A 19,574-nucleotide genomic window follows, 5' to 3' on the forward strand; every position below is an offset into this window, starting at 1 on the left:
GCTCAGTTACTATGCAGGCCGTGTCTAAGCAGCACCCCCCCCCCCCTCCCCCCGCTGTGACAGCTGCTCTTGATCTCACCCAGCCCAGCCTAACTTTGCCCCCGGATTTTCCATTTGCCTTTAAATTGCTAAGCTGCCAGACCAGTGATCTCACTTCCCCTCTGTCTGCTACTGGAGTTGCCATGGGGACCAGCTGCTCCAATCCAGTGACACAACAGTTGGGCAGCAGCAGCAGCGAGGTCTGTCAATGTATAATGGGAGGGTGCATTTCAGTTGCTCCTCCCGCGTCTGGGAGGGAAGCTGGGGAAGGAACTGCTAGGAGCAGCTGCTTGCTTAAATGTGCAGAGACATGACATCCCCAGTACTTAACCTGGACTGGCAAGGCCCTGGGCATATCTGGGGTAGGGAAGGGGTGCACCAGCTCTGCAACAGCTCAGGCAATTCTACTGAATGTGAGGTTCTTTCACTATAGCTCTCACAGTGGCACGCAGGCCGCCTCCTGCTCTCATGCCTATGATGCCACCACTTTGCCTGACAGCAACTGATCCCCCCACAAGCCCTCCCACTCACTGCAGGCAGAGCATGAGAGTGATCTGGATGCTGGGGGGGGTGGGAGAAATCTGCTCCTTAAGTCACCTGCGTCCCCTGACTCCCTTTCCTGGGGCACTGCATAATACAGACAGACTCAGCTTTTCTCTCTGTTTCGAGTCCTAAGTTGCCTAAACCAGCAGGGCCCTCTCTTGGGCCAGCACTTTCCACTGACTTACGTTCTCCTATGCCATTGTATCTCTATCAGTTATTTTCAACCCGGGTGCCAGGGAACCCTGGGTGCCTTGAAATTGTTTCAAGAGTGCTAGGGCAGCAGGGAGCATGCCATGCAATGTTAGCACTGTTAGGTGAGCAAATGTGACTCAGGATGAACCAAGTGATTTAAAAGAGAAATCCAGTGTCAAAAACATTCAGCCCTGCTGCAAGCTTTCTGAGTTCTCTGATCAGAAGGATTAGTCTATTATTTTTCCATAGTCAGAAGTAAGTGAAAGCAAGGAGCTGGCATTTTTCAAGGCAGGGGCCTTGAGCCAAAAACACATTGATCAGTATCACCTGCATACTCTCAGGGGCTGCCCTGGAAGTAGAAGCTGCAGCTGCTTCCCATGCAGGAGAAACTGCAGCCAGCGCTGCCCCTTAGTGATGGCAGAAGGGATACCGTTTTATTCTTTTTTTTTTCCTTAAGCAGAGACAGGTAAAAATTTCGTTGCCCTAAAGTTTGTGTGACAGACAAGGCTTTTCCAGGAATAGATTTTATTTTTGCAAAATCAGGAACTCAGGTAAAGGAAGGAAGTTTTATGACCAAGGAAGATTTTATCATGCAGGTAGCAAATTTACGTCCGATTAGTTACTGCACAGTAATGCACGTGTAGACATGTTACTACACAGTAATAGTGCATGTGTGGACTGACTCGGGACTAACTTTACTCCCAAGTCAGTCCAAACACAGCATTACTGTGCTTTAATGCTTGCATGTGTAGATGCTGGGCCTAAATCTGCTTACTGCACAGTAATTTACTGTACAGTAAATTTATTGTGCAGTAAATGCACATGTAGATGTACCCAGTAAAACTGTAAGAGTGCTTGTACTAAAGCTTTGGGTTTTTTCCTACATAGTTCCAAGTGTCTATATGTTTGATACAGCCTCACCCTAGTACTGGGATGTAATAAATCAGTATGTGACTAATCGCCTTCCAGAACCCTTACATGAAAGGCAATGAAGAACCTAATTGACATGATCTCTGTTTTTAAGTACCAAGTATCAGAAGCCTGTAAGGCTCTGGTTTCAGTTGCCAGTGTCTCAGACATAAAGGGGCCTAAAGGAATAAAAGCTCAAACTGATGCCAAAGTGCTATACTCAAAACCTGCTGCCCTAACTTCTTGTGCAGTGTGGTACTCTGGCATAATATCATTTACAAAATCAACATCATCAGGAAAATGCTTCAAACAGAATCACAGAAAAGTAGGGCTGGAAGGGACTCAGGTCATCTAGTCCACTTCCCCACTAAAAGCAGGATCATCCCTATCTAAACCATCCTAGACAAGGGTGTGTCTAGTCTAGTCTCAAAACGTCCAGGGGTGAGCTGGAGTAGAAATGGATACTGAACAAACTATACAAGCTAGCTAAAAGCCTCAAAGGATTTCCTTGCAAATTACTGGGGATTTGCAAGTGCCATGACCTCTGCTAAGCTGCTGGCTGAAAAGCTGGAAATTGAAGCTAGTTAACCACAAGAAAGGCAGTGCAAAGTACAAACCAGAAAGAGAATGTTTGATTATGAGGCAACAGATGCACTAATCCAGAACGGAACTACGAAGTCAGTGGTTTCTATTATGTCTTGGATACTGCCAGTCACCTGGGGAAAGACTGTCATGACCTGAGAGTACAATAAGCAGCAATTCTCCACCTGCCCCTAAACGTCTCTCTATAAAGGAAATCCTATAACCACAAACCAAATAAGGTTTTAATCCTGGGAAAGGTGGGATGGTCAGTAAGAAACATGTCACAGAAACCCAGGGCTGACCCAAAGAGGGTACAGGGCCCAGGGCAAATCAGCATTGTGGGGCCCCCTTAACACTGCGTGGGCCCGTGGGACCCCTGCAAAGGCAGGGCATGGGCTGGGGTCTCCCCTGTACCCAGCGCGGGGGCCTCTGTGCTTCTTCTGTGGCAGGGGACAGAGCCACAAGCACCAGGCAGGCCTCACAGGAGGGGCCTCAGCTGCTCCACCCAGCTCCACAAGGCCCCCCAAAGCACAGGTCCTGGGGTGGTTGCCTCAATTTGCCATACCCTAGGGACAGCACTGCAGAGGCCAATTCCCTGAAAAACAGACTAAAAATCTCCAGGCTACTGAGCAGACACACTGCCCTCTTCTATTACCTACTAGGGTTAGCACAGGTTCATTTGTTTAATATCCTCCCCACTCATCACATACCCCTGCCCTAGGAGTGCTCACTGCCTGGGATGCAAGTGAAAAACACTTGACTAATGATAAAATGCAACCACCACTTTTCACGTAAGTTTGGTGATTCATTCATTTCAGCTGGTTGGAAAGCAGAGCAATGTTAGTGAGAAAGCCAGTAAGTAATAAGGCCATCTAGAGGCTGCTATACATACTACAGGCTTAATCAAAACCTACAGGGCTTTCCCAGTGGACTAAAAAGAAAAGCCGCTGGTGAAGACTTCAAGTCACTGAGCTACGTACAGGATTTACTAGCTGAACTTTGGTTTGCCTTGACAAGGATCACGATCTCTTCTGACTTCAGCATTTCTAAAACTCAGAAGCTTGTCGGTGCTACTCCCAACCCTCAATCCTAAACAGCGAGTTGTAACAGAATTAAGCCGAGCTGCCTGTAGCTCAGCACTCATCATCATCACAAAAATGTAATAGGATTTAAATTGACTTTTTAAAACTAGTTTGGTTAAAATTGTGCAAAAACTACTTGCAAAGTGAGCAGACACAAATAAGTCAATGCAAACTTGTTCTTACTAACTGTTTTATATCAAGCTAAATAAACCAATCAGACTCTGTCCTCACCAATGTATGCTGCTTCAGTCCTCATGCCTTCTCCGAGATGAAGGCTTCCAGTCTCAACAGCAGTTGCAACTGCAAAGAAAAGCTACCCAGTTAACACACATCACTCAGTTACTCCGGGCAAAATGATTAGCCTAAGGAGGTAAAAGAGCTACTGAGGTTGCCTGTCTACCATGTACCAGCATTGGGGTGCAATTTGTAATGTAGAATATTTGTGCTCTGGAGACCACCTGGATATGGATAGACTCCTTTGAGGAGCCCACTTGAGAAATATTTCCTCTGCTGAACTACAACACCTTTTTGCAACTGCATTCCATGCAGCTGCAATCCTGAAAGCACATTTTTGGTAAACATATGATTAACACCATTACTGAAGGAACAACTGCCAAACACAGCAGCAAACTCTCTTGAAAATTTCGGTCACCACGTGCATTGGAAACCACAGCAACAGACTTAAACAATCCAGGAGCGTTGCTTTATTAAAATCTTTATTCACACAATGCAGAGTCTGACCCTGGGCACACAAGTAGAAAGTCACAATTGTGTTTTATTTTCTCCTTAACAACCTCAATTTGTGCAGCTGCTCCCAAGGGCAGTCCTCTGGCAGTTCCGAAAGAGGTGCTTGTTTCAAGCGTTTCGCTCCAGCTGCCACAGCAAATAATTTACCTTCTTAATAAATTATTAGTTTTCAGTTGAAGTTTGCTTGGCAAGATGCATACTCCAGTTCATTAGATGCCCACAGAAGAGCAGGTTTCAGTGCTCCCTCCATGCTGACTGCTGACTCAGGAGGCAGGAGATAAACAGCAGCAGGCTGATGGCACTTTTAAATTGGTTCTTGATTTCTGCGCCTCAGCCCTCAGCCCATTAATAACATCCCCAAAACAACCACCTTTTAACAGTAGAGGCCAGTCATTTATTGTATGTGCACCTGTAAGACCGAGACCAAATGCAATGAAAGGATTTAATAAAAATCTCAATGACAGAGCCTAGCACCTGCCCACAAATGAGGGGCAAGACTGACCCTGTTGGCATAGCAATGACATCGTTTCTGCTCTAGGATGGCTTACTAGTTGGGACCAACATTTGATAAGCTGTTTTGCTGGAGGAAAAAAGAACTCTCATTACTAAAATGACTGAATCCAACACTGGCCTCAAAACTGATCCATAAAGCAACAAATCTGGTTTCAAGTAGAGAAGAACAAAGTTTCTTTCTGCTGCCTGAGGTCCTACTGCAAGTAGTCTCTTTTACAGTGCTTTGTCTTTGATGGTCACCATGCAGAGAAAGGGGTACATCTGAACTTACTTCAAGAAGATGGAAGCTAGTGAACAAGGCAACAACAAGATCCTCACACTAATTTCACTTCATTGCAAGATCATATTTTTGAATGAAAACCCAAACGCTAATAAGAAATTGCAAATCAAAATCCTAATCCCATCCAACATAGACTCCTCCTGACATGTCAGAGTTCAGAGTTTATGCTCCAAAACAGAACAGGGGAAAAACAGGCTTTAGGTGCCAATATTTTCCCTTCCTTCTCCCCTCCTTGCTGAAGTTAGTTTTGTTGGGAGCATTTTATGTCAATACACCACACAATTACTTTGATTTTCTTTAGAATGACTTGTTTGTCACTTTGGGGCCTATTCTGCCACTGTTACTGATGCCAAGCAGTACTACAGTCCATATAGCAGACTAACTGAAATCAGACTGTATGCAGCATACTATATTAACTCAGTAGCGATGGAAGTAGTTTCTTCCTCAAGCACTGGCCACCCACACGTACAATAACTTAGTCCACTCAAACAGTTCTGTGCTAATGGAAGCCAGAGGACCAATCTGCTCGTTGTCAGGAGAGAACTCACTGAGCAAACAAAGTTGGCCTTTAATAAGTGGATTCACTGCTTGTGAAACTGGAATAGACAGGCACTAGTTTAAAGCCCAGCAAATGGCTGAAAACAACTATACAAAACCACAACTGTTAGTGCACTTCAGCCCTCACCAGTCTCATACATTACTATTCCAGTCCCATGCCTAATTTTGGGCAAAAGGCCTGTGGTATGGATTGTTGTCCAAAGGGGAACTGAAACAGGACTGCACTCACATTCAGGTGGAAAGTCAGTGTTGACATTATTACAGCAATTCCCCTTTCATGACACTTTGTCTAGACAACCCCATCTTTGAATAACACCAGTTGCATTTTCAAAGTCCTGTACTATGTCAACAGGCATGTTCAGCTATAACACTAACCTGTTTTTATTTCTACCTTGTTGTACTCCAGGAACACACCACCCTGCTGTGGAAAGGAAAATTTCTTCATCTACCAGCCACACCAGCGCAGAGACTGAGACAACCCCAGATTCAAATGAGCAAATGCATTTACACTGTAGAAGGCTGGGAAAGGCAGTGCAATGGAGGCCAACTTGCTGTTCTTTTTCTCGTGTCCAGTAAAACAGTGCATGCAAAGGGATTTCAGTTCAGCCCTGCTATTAAGGGGAAGATTTAGAGAGGTTTTGTGCTATTTTCTCATACTCACAAACTGATGCAAGGCCAGTAAGAGCAGACTGCAAAATCTTCTTTTCCTTTTCAAGCCCTGCATTTAAATCCTTGGTTTATCCCAACTGAGATGAACTTTGTGGCCCTACGTTAGTGGCTTTTATACTCTACTGAAGGCTGACCCAATACTAGTGTAAGTGTATAACAAGTCAAGAATGAGGTACACAGACAGCTACACAGCAAAACCTGAGCAGAACTTGTCAATCTTACGGCAGGCCCCATTATTCATTAGTGTCAGGTTTCTCTTACATAAATTTATCTCAAACTGGTACCAGGTGGGATTTCCAAGACAACCCCACCAGGGAACAGAAAATAGAAGAAAGCTGACTAATGTTGCTCATAGTTTAAGAACCCAGCCACATGAAGGGCCAGATAGAAGGAAGGACTGACAAGCAGATGTCCAGCCATCTGTAAAACCAGCAGCACCGAAAACTGTAATCACTGTTCTGAGTGAGAAGGACTTAGTCCTTCACGAGATACATGAACAGTGAGCAGAGGCCGCCAACCAATGCTCTCTTCTCTTTAAGACCCTTGTTTGCAACTGCTGGTTATTTGAGAAGTTCGGTGAGGAGCCTTTTCCTTGTTTGAATGATTCAGGCAGCTATCCCTGTTTACAGGGCCTATGTCAAGGGGGATAAATTAGCTACATGGAACCTGTTCCTGAGTGGATTTTATCCTGCTTCTCAGCTCCAAATCAAGGAGAAATTTGGTTGATGTGGATGAAGATGATGCGGATATTTTCTCTGTGCAGACCTTGCTATAGTCCTTATAAAACAGAAAGTAGCAGTTGGTCCAGGTAGCAATTTCCTCTGGGAACTTGCATTAACTTGTAAGCATGTGCTGTAAAACAATCCTATCCCCTCCTTCATCTTTCAGCCTCATGGGTGACTTCACTAGGACTCCAATGGCAACACTGAATTATCACCACAGGTGAAGCAGGCCCCTCTTCCCAGCATGTAAGTAATGAAGGGATAGCTGAGCTCTAGATGCATCTTCTCCCACCCCTAAAAGGTGTTCATAAGAATGTTCCACCCCAGGAGGGAGTGCAAGCATTCAGTTTAATAATTATTTTATTTACCACTTCCTCTTTTTTTAAAAGTAGTAGTAAAATATCTAACCAGCTCGTAGCTGATTATATACAACCCTGAATCAGACTAGAACCTCATAGGAGCATACTGGAAGTGGGTGGCAGGGAAATGAAGGGGAAGAGAACTGTAATTGTTCACCTCCGTTATTCCCTACAGTACCAGTCCATGTATTCATCTCTGTACTCCACTCTTCCATTAACACCAGGAACTGTATTTTCCCAGTGCAACATCCACTTGTGGCAACAGACACTCCATAAACGACCAAACTGCCACTTCAGATACCCAGCTGTCCGAAGGCTCCCAAACTTTCTACCTTCTTTCAATGCTGCCAGCTCAAGATAAAAACATCCCCATCACCTTTTATCTCTGGCTCAGAAGCTGTTCCATTCATTTCCAGTCCATCCTGGCCACGACCATTCAGAACTGATTGTGCTGTTTTTCTATCATTCATGTTTTAAAAAGGAGTTTCATCTGTTTCCCATTAAAATTACAAATGAGATAGAGTCATCCTGTCTTCTACCAGTACAACATCTGGCCCAAACTGGTCTGTGCACTGCTTCACTGTAGCTAGGATGCTCAAGAGCCGCTGGTCCAGGGCATCCAGGTGAGGGTCAGACAGCACTGGTGAGATAGGGTCATGAGACATGGCAGTTTTTAAGGCAGACTTCAATACTCCGTTCTTCAGGTAGTTTAGCCTGTTCCAGGTGGAAACCCGGATGCTGGAAGAGAAAGAAATGAATGTCACGCCAGCGCACACAGGTCTTTCCAAGTTAAGGTCCCAAAACGTTTCCATAAAGCCAGCTTGCTGAGGGATCTGTTACAATGTGGTTATGCCTAAATAGACAGGAGCAAGTCACGTAATGAATGAGTCCCTCCCTGAATTCAGCTGCATTTATAACATAAGCAAGACCTAAAATGTTTGGTAGCAAATGAAAATAAAGGGATACTCATCTAATGTGATGCAAATCTCCTTCTGACAGCTCGTAAGGAAGCTCTGAGATGGTTAGATCTTGGAACATTCCAGGCAGAGCTGGCAGAAGGAACAGGGTGAATCTGGCTGCTAATCAAAGGCAACATTTGGAGACAGCACACCGCTACTCTAGACAGAACTTCACTGGCCAAGTATCAGTGACAGCTGAGAAAAGGATCATATGATTACTGTTCCATACAAAGTCAATGCTTTCTACTTTGCCGTTTCATCCCTCAGATTTGAATTGTTTTCTTCTAGGGAATCTTCTGAGGTTCCTTCCATCCCACTATTGTAACCTTTGTTTCAGCTGATGTCCTGACACCTGATGGTGTCCAAAAGTTGCAACACTGAGTCCCTGAGTATGAGGGGAAAGGTGGTAGCACCAGTGTTTTACGGTACTACTTATACTCAGGGGACTGACAGTTCCTGAGTCCTTTTTCAAATATATAGGGAGGATGAAGGCGGCACCGGGAAACGTGGGGCCCCTGCAAGATACGCTGGGCAATCTGGTGGTTGTGCCAGGGGAGAAAGCAGACCTCTTTAACCAATTCTTCACCTCTGTTTTCCTGTGCAGGGACCGGGACTTCCCCACCATGATGCAAGACAGACTCGAGGGGAATGCCTCTAGACCTCAGGTTGGGGAGGACCGGGTTAGAGAGCTTCTGGAGGGGCTGGACGTGTTCAAATCAGCGGGTCCAGATGCTCTCCACCCCAGGGTGTTGAGGGAACTAGCAGGGGTTATTGCAGGGCCCTTGGCACGGCTTTATGAGCGCTCGTGGTGCTCGGGCCAGGTGCCAGATGGTTGGAACATAGCCAATGTGGTCCCCATCTTCAAAAAAGGGAGGAGGGAGGACCCGGGCAACTACAGGCCTGTCAGTCTTACCTCAATCCTAGGGAAACTCTTTGAGAAGATCATCAAGGAGCACATCTGCGATGGGCCGGCTTCAGGGATGATGCTCAAGGGCAACCAGCACAGTTTCATTAGGGGCAGGTCATGTCAGACCAACCTGATTGCCTTTTATGATCAGGTCACAAAAGCATTGGATGCAGGTGTCGCCGTGGATGTAGTCTTTCTGGACTTCAGCAAGGCCTTTGACACCGTCTCCCACCCCATCCTCATTAAAAAACTAGGCGACTGTGGCATTGATGCCTACACAGTCAGATGGATTGCAGATTGGCTCAAGGGTTGTACTCAGAGGGTGGTGGTGGACGGGTCATATTCAACCTGGGGGGAAGTGGGCAGCGGAGTCCCCCAGGGCTCGGTCCTTGGGCCCGCGCTGTTCAATTTCTTTATCAGCGATTTGGACGATGGGGTGAAAAGCAACCTGTTTAAATTTGCTGATGATACCAAAATTTGGGGTGAGGTGAGCACGCTAGTAGGGAGGGAAAGACTGCAGCAAGACCTGGATAAGTTGCAGGGGTGGGCTAACAAAAACAGGATGCGTTTCAATACTGATAAGTGCAGGGTGCTGCACTTGGGCAGTAGTAACCAGCAGCACACTTATAAGTTGGGAAACTCCCTTCTTGAGAGCACAGAGGCAGAAAGGGATCTTGGAGTCATTGTTGACTCCAAGATGAACATGGGCTGACAAGGTGAGGTCACGGTTGGCAGGGCTAAGCGGACCTTGTGCACGCACAGATGCATCATGAGCAGGACCAAGGAGGCAATCCTCCCTCTGTATGCGACACTGGTCAGGCTGCAGCTGGAGTACTGCATCCAGTTCTGTGCGCCCCACTTCAGAAGGGATGTGGACAACATGGAGAGGGTCCAGAGGAGGGCCACCCGCATGATCTGGGGACAACAGGGAAGACCCTACAATGAGAGACTGCGGGACCTGAACCTGTTCAGTCTTCACAAGAGAAGGCTGAGGGGGGACCTGGTGAGCATCTATAAACTCACTAGGGGGGACCAGAAGGGTTTGGGAGAGACCTTGTTTCCCCTAGTGCCCCCTGGCATAACAAGGAATAACGGCCACAAGTTGTTGGAGAGTAGGTTTAGATTAGACATCCGTAAGAACTACTTCACAATTAGGACAGCTAAGATCTGGAATCAACTTCCAAGGGAAGTGGTGCTGGCTCCTACCCTGGGGGTCTTTAAGAAGAGGCTTGATGCCTACCTGGCTGGAGTCATTTAAGCCCAGTTTTATTCCTGCCCAGGGTGGGGGTTGGACTTGAAGATCTACAAGGTCCCTTCCAACCCTACTTCTATGATTCCATAATAAATGCTAGATTTTAGCACATGTACATGGCTCCTGTGTAACATTCTGTCTGATGGCTTGTCTGTCTAGAGCTGTTTTAGACTGGTCAGAGGAAAGGGTGATCAGAAGAGCTGGGAAGTGCAAGGAAGGATGTGGAATTTCCTCTGAACCTCTCTTCTAGGCATGTGTTTGGAGGAGCTCAGGATAAAAGAGAGAGACTCTGAAGGCCCCACACAAAACAAGAAATAAAAATATTAAGTAACTATGGAAAATGAGGGAAGTTTTAAGTGACTTATCAAAAAAGGCTTCAATTCATTTCATACTGCTACTGAAATCTCAGTTTTTGACACACTTCAGTGTGCTACCCAAACTGGTGGGCTTACACAAGAGCTTAGGTCAAGTACTGTACATATGTCTCTGCTTACAGTACACAGGGACTGAGCTCCTGACTTCCACAGGCTCTGAAGAATTTGGGAGACAAACTGGATTCCTGAAAAGCCATGCAAGGTACCCCGCTGGACTGGCCTATTTTGAAAGCATTTTTCATTTTTCAGGCTGTTTTGTCTCAAAGCAGCATGTTCAGCAAATGAATGCCTCTCTTCCCCTTCTCAAAGCATCCCTGCATCTCCGTCACTATATGAACCAGGTATGGCTGCTGTGGTCACTTGATGCACAAATGGTATATTAGGAGTTCTGCAAAATGTGACTGTGGCAATCCTGATCAAACTATGGACCACATAATAACACTCTGCCCTCTATACAAATTTGACAGTGACATTGCAGAGATATATTCCCTTTCCTCAAGAGCATTAGACTGGTTAACTAACCTTAAATTGAACTTATAACTGTTGCTCCAAGGCAGCCATATGAAAGAAGACAACTGAACAGAACCTTCAAAGCAAACAAAGGCCTGCCCAATCCAGTAAAGGAGGGGCTACTCAACCCAGTACACAAAAATAAAAAAAGGGTGCAAGGGGATGGTGGGGGGGAGAGGGAGAGAGGAGGAGGAGGAATGCAAGTTGCAGGGCCAAAGTGATCAACAGCTCTGAAACCTGATTTCTTCTACAAGTCTATAGAGCAAGCACCACAAACAGCAGCAGTATAACCTTGCACAAACAGTCCTGCAGTTGTACCTTCTGAACCATGCTGAGGTGCATCTAGGGATGCAGGTGGGTTAGTTGCCATGAATCTCCAGTACTCAGCTTCTGTCAGTCAGAACTCCAAGTGCAATGCAACCATTTCTCCAGAAGGAGCCAGACAGTGACCATCTCATTTCTCAAAAGCCACTGGACAGCTGCAGATAGAGGCTACTAGTCGTCACTGAGTTAGAACAGATTTAAACCAGTGACCTAAAAATGAAAGACTCCATTTCCCACAATCAGTCTGCCCAATCCTCCATACTCTTCACTTTGATTTACTGCTTTAATAAATGTGTGTTTCTTAGTTTCCTGAGCACTCTTGTAATAAACGCATAAAAAGAGCATCTAAGAGAGGTGCATAAATTCGGTGTATAAAATGCAAGTCTCCAGGTTGCCAGAAAACTTAACTGCTATGAATTTCATTGCACCCCTGATTTGACAGTTTCAGAAAAGTACAACCTGTGCTTTACTTACATGCAGCACTGATAAAGAGGAGCTAAGATACTTCTTTCATCCAGGGACGGGTTTCCAAAACTGAAAGAAAAAAAAAAAAAAAATCAGAAGCAAATGAACACTCAGCACCCTTTTAAACCGCACCAGGTTTCATAAGGAATTTGAAATCAATACCAGACAATTTCATGCTCCAACAGCTCAAATCATTTAAATTAAAATACAACCAAACCATGACCAATTTCATATGCAATTACCAACAGTCCATACTAATGCGCTTGACAAACAGCAACAGTCACTTCAGCTTATCTAGTCCCTTACTCTGCCCAGGCATTTCACAAACACATTGTAAAGGACTTTAATAATATAAGCCCTTGCTGCTGCTAAGAAGGGGAGAAAAGTGAGTTATGAATCTGGCTTAAGAGAGAAAAAGTATCATCCCCCTGACACTGCTAGACAGGGAATGAAGGAAGGAACAGCCAACTGACACATTCAGATGCTACAGCTGGCCAGTCTTAGGCCAACAGTCTGGCATACAAGAAGGTGACCAAGTTCAGCCCATTACGATCACTCAACTGGAGAACTGCCAAAAGGACTCCATAGCATATTTCAGGTCTCATCTAAAAAGATGCCACAGAAACTTTGACCAAAGTTTTTTTTTTTCCCTGTCATACATTAATTTTAAATGTTCCTAACAGAAGGCCTGGTGTTAAATAAGGTCCATTTACTAAAAAAAGCCTGAAGCTATTCTGCTCAGTCGTCTGAGTTACTAATAAACATGTGTCTTAAAAAGCTGGAGTATATTTTTCTATTCTCTATTCATTAAGGCAACTTAAAAGGCTTTATACAAACTGTAAAAACCCACTTCCAGGATTGGGAAGCCCCAAAAGGAAATTATTTTAGAAGGTTATGAGCATATGAACATAGATAACTATAATGAATACACAGACATAATAACTATCACATTCATTCCCCAGTGCTTAACATATAATTCCCCCAACTTCTCCATCGCCAAGACATTTTAAAAATCCGACATTTTTGCAGGATGCACTCAAAGTAATCTGAAAGCACCAGTACTTAAATGTTCCCAGTGCAGAACATGTTCCTGCTGACATTTTGGAGTGTTATTGAAGAGCCTGATGTATAGAGACAAGGATGAGTATTAAACTGAGCCTTGCTTATTTCACACAGATTAGAGATACGGACAGCACATGGACAGACCAGGGCATCCAAAAGGAAGAAAGGTAAAACAATAATATTAAAGGAGATGGAAGTTTTCAAGCTATTTAAAAGATCTGTCCAGATGATGGAAAAGGGTGCATTTTAAAAACAAGCTAGCTACTACAATTAGAAACACTCTTTGGCTCCAAAGTTGTACACTAAATTCCTAATTAAGACAGAGCAACTCATATTTTAAACACATTAGCTGGTAAGGACTGACCCTAAGAGCAGCATTCCCTCTAAGCTGCATGGTGTGTGCGGCCACGCAGGCACGCCTGGCAGCACAGCATAAGCGTGCCCGTGCGGCTGTGCACGCCATGCAGCTTAGAGGGAATGCTGCCTAAAAGGGTACCTAATGACAACAGCTGTCAGCTACCGTGCCATTTTTTATTTATTTATTTTACATATCTACATTCTAGAGCAGGCAAACCCCAAATGTAGGCACAGTCTAGAAGAGAAGCTTTAGTCATAGAACCCCAAACACAATTTTACATTAAGCCTACACTGAGTGTAAAAGGGTGCTCCACTCTTATTGTCTGATTCATAAAAGGATACTGCATCGTCCTCTAGACAGAATCTAAAAGTACAGAACCTCATTACTCGAAAGAAGTTAAGAGTCTTTACAGGGCACTAGTAGAAACTGTCACAAGAGCATACAAAGTGCCAGCACTGGAGAACACATCACAAAGATCAAGACAAGCTTTAAAAAAATTCATCTTCAAGAATTATTTGTGAAATACCGCATTTCAAGCCTTTAGTGGCTTACCCAAATATCTATCCAGATAAATTAAAACTGCCTATCTACAAATGTCAAGGTCACTGAGCACCCATGTTATTTGAAAGGACTTGCTATATGGAATATTGACAAGAGTTTTAGCTTGGAGGCAGTGTAATGGACAACTATGGGAAATGCAGAATGTAGCACGGATAACTTTATCATCAGTGGCCAGAAGCACTAACATTACGTCCACCTTTTGGCATTATCCAGAAGAATGAGCATACTGGCCCCTTCATCATCTTGGAAGCTTTCATAGTGATGTCGGTCAGCATTCCCAATCAAATAGTCAAAGATGGAAGTGTCAATGATGTCGAGGAGGCGGGGGCCAGCATCATAGGGTGAGGTCTTCTTCACAGCATCGCAGTAGCTTTCATCATACTCCCACCTGAAGGCAGACAAAGAATCAAAGTCAAAGCCATATCAAAAAAAGATGACAGCTAGAGGCTCTGGCAGAACAGCCCAGGAAGACTCACTCTTGTACTTCAATGAACCACGTTTGTTTGTTTTTTTTAATATTTTTCTTTTCACGTACGAGTCTTGAGCACAGTCAGGTTGACATAAAGGGATTTTAACAGTGACCATTACTTAAACAAAGAAAAACAGGGCTTGCTTAACATAACTAACACATTGAAACCTTAGTGAACACAAGGTGAGCTGTAGTTTTAACACATTAACTATAGACCTGTTCTTGGTAAAACCAGAGCCAGTTATCTTCTCCCACAATGCTCATTTATTCTTCCTGTTCATTATACAGTACTTGAGGTCACAACACTGAATTCCCAAACAACAGACTGCAGAACTCTCACCTTGACTTGTCTTTCTAAATGCTGCCTCAGACCAAGCTCCTTGAGTGCACTGTCTAATTCTATTCTTGATTTGTTTTCCCCTTTTCAACAGCTCTCTATCCATCTTTCTTCTCTAATGAAAATGGCCTCAGAAGGTCACTAATGACCTCCACCTCACCAAACATAAAGTCCTCTTTTATTTACTCATTCTTCTTTAGTCCAGAACTGCCTTGGCACAATGGATTATCCCCTTTGTCCTTGAAAGCTGCTCCCTTGCTGCATTCCCATAGTACTATTTATCCTCCATCTCCAACTGCTCCTTCAGAATCTCCCACCCTCTTCTCCACAGGCAAACTCTCGGGGCTCTCTCTTTTCTGCTCTTCATGTGTTCAGGATTTAGGTTTGGGATACTCTGATTGTTTCTTCCTGCAGCACACACAAGAGAGGCTCTCATGGGACACTTGCTTTCTCAATACTTAAACTCCAATCAGCTTACTTCTAAAGACAGTTCATTCCTTGTACCCCCATGAAGAGTTTCACAGATTAGTCTGAAAAATTAACCCATCCACAGCTCCAGCTACAACCTTCAGGGCGATCAACTAAAAGAGATTCTTCTTCACTCTCTGCCCCGACAATACATCCTCAACAACCTACCACTGTTTCAACCTCCATATAAAAAAAAAATTTCCATCCAAAATGTTTTCCTCTCCCTTCACTATCAGAGTCGACTATTCCTCATTCTTCTTTCTTACTACTATTTGCAAGCTGGATGACATATCTGCAACTCTCCATGACAAGGTTCCCATTAGGTCTTGTCGTTCCTTCCTCTAAGTCTCTCAAAGCCATTCTTTCTTTCCATCAAAACTGCTGAAATCCTGCATTGTGCCATGGTCACCTGTGACCTTTCCTAAGTAAGAAGTACTTGTCCTATAACCGTTTCCATCCAAGGATTTCAATGTGCTTCACAAAACACCAGTTCTCTCTGAAATGCCTCAGACCCTCTGCAAACTGGGAATACAGATCAAGGAAATGTCAACTGCATAGGTTAGCTGACCTGCCCTGCCCCTACTCCTTAGTTGCCAAAAGTCACGTAATGGACTAGCAGCAGAGACAGAATTAAAATGTAGCTGTTCTGACTGTCTCAATAGCCATGCTATCTCCAAAGGACTGAAGTAAATTGTACTTGGGCCTTCTTGTATCTAACTCTTTTTCTAGTTATCCCAAGAACCATGACCAAAGTCTCTCATTGCTCTGAATATATCCCATATGCCATGTCCTCAAAACCTCTCACTTGCATCTTCTCTTCTTCCTTCATCATAGCTAAGCTCCACCTCCTTATATTCAATATACTGCATAAATACACAGCTCCTACACCTTATTTTATATTGCTTCCTATGCTGCATAGACCCCCAATATGTTACCTACCCCAATCTCACAAGTGCTCCTTTTATCTTTTTCACATGTTTTAATTAATGCTTTTCAGGCCAGTGCTTAATCTTTTTGGAACAGCTTCCCCTTTCCTATCCACCAAATTACCATCTTTTTCTTCCTCTCATTTTTCATGCAGGCTTCCAATGCTGACTCTGTCTCCAACACCATCTGCTCCTCCATTTATTTCCAATCTTACATGGTATTAGAGAATCATATTGTGACTCCTAAGGTCAGAGATCTCATCTATTACAAGACTGAAAAAGGCTACATTTTCTAATGGCACTATAGAAATAATATTAAGGAGGATTACTCTGGACAAGGCATAAGCAGCAGGATTGGGAGGATAAACTCGTACAGAAATATCTTCCATAATTAGCACCAGCAGGAAGCAGATTTCATAACATATGGAATGTATATTGATTTCTGCCCCTGCTCCCTCAGTTAGGTTTGCACAGGTTGAAAGCAGCCATATAGTTAAATAAAAGGAAAAAGTTCTAACATACTTTGACCCCATTTACGTAAACTATGTTATAATATCAAGATTATCATGATAGAATAGGTAGTAAAATACACTGTGCAGACAGCCTCTTTAAGATATGAAATGGCTTCTTAGAGAAAAAAAGAAGAAAGAGAAAGAAAAGCTTTCTGTTCTTTCCAGACTAACAAAGATTAGATGATTCTGGCCTTGATTTAGTTCAGAACTTAAATCTGTGTTGAACTCCTTGTGGCTTCCAACTTTAAAAAGGGGACACCAACTTTCTGCTGAACGAGACCCTTTCAGAAGCCAAAGAGTAGGTATTTAACATTTTAAAACAGATTAAACCATGAGGCCAGATTCTGTGAATAATCAGATTATCAGAAATGAATGGGAACAACTTAATTCAGGGATTGAGAATACCCTGCTGATCACTTATCCAAGACCAGCACTTGGAAAAGTTTATGGGTCTTGGCAAAACATTTACCCCAAACAGTTGCTGAGGTACTGTAAACTCTTGTGACCATACTCATTTCTTTGTCTAACCATATTGTTCTGGCATGAAGACAGGGTCTATATATTGCTGGTAATCAGCTAATAAAAAGAACTTCTTAGTTATAAATTCTTTAAGGTGAGATATAATGTGACGTAAACACACAGGAATTTGTTCTTGAAAAAAAAAAAAAAAAAAGGAATTATGTCTCTAAGAAGATGCATGAAATCTCCCAGAAATACACCGAAACCATTCTGGAATGAAAACTCCAAAAAAAAAAGCTCAAAAAGAAAACAAGCGCAGAAAAACAGAAACATGCAACAAAATCCATGAAAATTAGGCATGATGGGTAAGAGTTCAGGTGTCACATTACGTTATTATTATCTTTATTAGCTTTGTACTAAACTTATGGTAGACACAGTGACAAAGCACCAGCAGCATGGATCTAACACTGCCCAGTAATCTCAGTGATGTGGCCGAGTTGCTCAGAAACCTCACTTGACTTGTGGGATAAATTACCTTCTAGGCAGGCAGTGGCATGCTAACCATTCCAGGATGCCCTAAGGACTTCTCCCTCACTAGCCCAAATTAAAAGATGTCCTATCAGGTCTTCATTTGTAGCACCAGTTCAAAAAATCTGGCTGCAACTCTCTTTGGACCATGTGAATATTTTAATCGGCTAGTCACAGCTAAACACTGCAAAGACAATCTGACTGGGAACTGCTACATTACAGGGTTATGGGGTGCAGGTACCTGGCCAGTTTTCCTTCACGATAAGTTCTGCCCCAAGGGTGCCGGTGCTTCTGAAGAGGCCAGACATCAGGTAGCCACAGAGTGACTGATCCCTCCATGATGTCCCCCTCTGCACACGCTGGTTCTGTTTCCCGACAATAGTAACACTTCCCATAGAAACAAGTGTTATTACCTAAAAAAAAAAAAAACCCCAAAAAAGCAACACACAATGACAAGAATACAAATAAATCTATGGTAGCATCCAGTCATGGCAGAATCATGAGAGATTTCTGCGAAGTCCTCACACAGGGGTTCGCTACACTTGCTCTCCATAAAGAGGGAAACAAAACTTTTCCCTGTCTCTTTGAAGGGAGCACCACCTGGAGATAAAACCAAGAAAAATATACTCATCTTTTAAGGTATGAAAAGCTCTGCATGGATACAGGAACTTTTTCTATGATTGAATATATTATAATACATACAAATACATACACAAATTATATCATAGCACCACTGGATGAATAATTAGTCACACAGGCAACCTCAATTCTTGCAATTTCTAACTTCCAAGTGTTTTGCTTTGCAATCTTAATATTGTTCTTTTAAAGCTTGTGTGTGCACACATGTGTTTTCCTAATATTGTAGAACAGCAAACCAAAAGCCCTCCAGAAGTGCCATCATGTGGCATTACGCTGTCCAGCTGCAAGGATCATTAATAGAGGAAAACCTTTAGATCTACCACACAGACCTCTGCTGCTTTAGCTGAGAGATTAAGTGAAGGCAATAATGGGCTAGCATCTGTGTGGCCCTACAGTACAAGGATGGATGGACACCTTGCAAGAGGCTTTCACGGATATTTACTGACAGCAGATGAAGATTGGAACTCCGCAGTCTTTGGCTACTTTCCAGACCCTGGAGAGAAATATGCTTTCTAATGAAGGGGTCAGAAACCTATGGCCCATGGGCTGGCCCCAGCTCACAACGGTGGGATCCAGTTCACAAAGGAGTTTAGATCCAGCCCAGAGTAGCACAGGGAGGCAGCATGCAGCTCTGCTAGCCATCTGTCCTTTCTGCAGTCCTCTTTATTGCTCTCCTTTGCCTGTACTTATTCTTGCTGCTGAGAGGCCAGGGATCAGCAGTGAGGATAAGTGCAGGCAGCTTGGACTCTGGAAGGGGATACCAGGAAAGGTGGGGGGAGGGAGATTTCTGGCCCTCAGCAGGGGGCCAGGTTGCAAGCTCCAGCCTATGGTAGCAAAAGATGGCTGATCTCTGTTCTAACGGACATAAGCTTTTACCTGCTCTTCACCAAAATTAACTCCTTCGGCTCTGCCTCTATGACCTGCAGTCTAGCCCCTTGCCTACGTAGCTTCAGGTTTCAGCCTCCTACTTTTTTGTGCAATCATTTCCCTTTCCCAGAATTCAGTGTCCACCCTACCCTAGGCCTTGTTTCATGTCTTGACAGGCTTCTAGTCCTCTCTGCTCCCCACCACTCCCCAGCCTTAAGATCCTTATCCAACTTCCTCCCACCCTCTTTGTTCCACTCTCTTTACCCAGGCAATCCAGTACTATCCCCTACTCCTGGCTCCTTATCAGATCTCTCTCTCTCTCCCTGATTCTGTCCCAGGCTACTCTGAGGTCTGACTAGATGATTTATCATCATTTCTGACCTTAAAAAAAATCATGAATGC

The 19,574-nt window shown here is 43.9% G+C and overlaps 1 protein-coding gene across 1 annotated transcript in view; it reads right to left on the reverse strand.

Moving 5' to 3' along the window:
* Nucleotides 1-4,031: 4,031 nt before the first annotated feature.
* The window catches only part of FAM20B (FAM20B, glycosaminoglycan xylosylkinase), a 28,706-nt gene continuing 13,163 nt past the window's right edge, over nt 4,032-19,574 (reverse strand). The window contains exons 4-7 of the mRNA XM_019501815.1: nt 17,908-18,079; nt 14,164-14,355; nt 11,996-12,055; nt 4,032-7,933 (exon numbers count right to left, since the gene is read on the reverse strand). Of these exons, the coding sequence (XP_019357360.1) occupies nt 7,702-7,933; nt 11,996-12,055; nt 14,164-14,355; nt 17,908-18,079 (656 nt within the window). The 3' untranslated portion in view covers nt 4,032-7,701. The remainder of the gene's footprint in view (nt 7,934-11,995; nt 12,056-14,163; nt 14,356-17,907; nt 18,080-19,574) is intronic.

This window comes from Gavialis gangeticus, unplaced genomic scaffold (genome assembly GCF_001723915.1).
Source record: "Gavialis gangeticus isolate Ggan-Ray unplaced genomic scaffold, GavGan_comp1, whole genome shotgun sequence".
In the NCBI taxonomy this organism is placed as follows: Eukaryota; Metazoa; Chordata; order Crocodylia; family Gavialidae; genus Gavialis; species Gavialis gangeticus.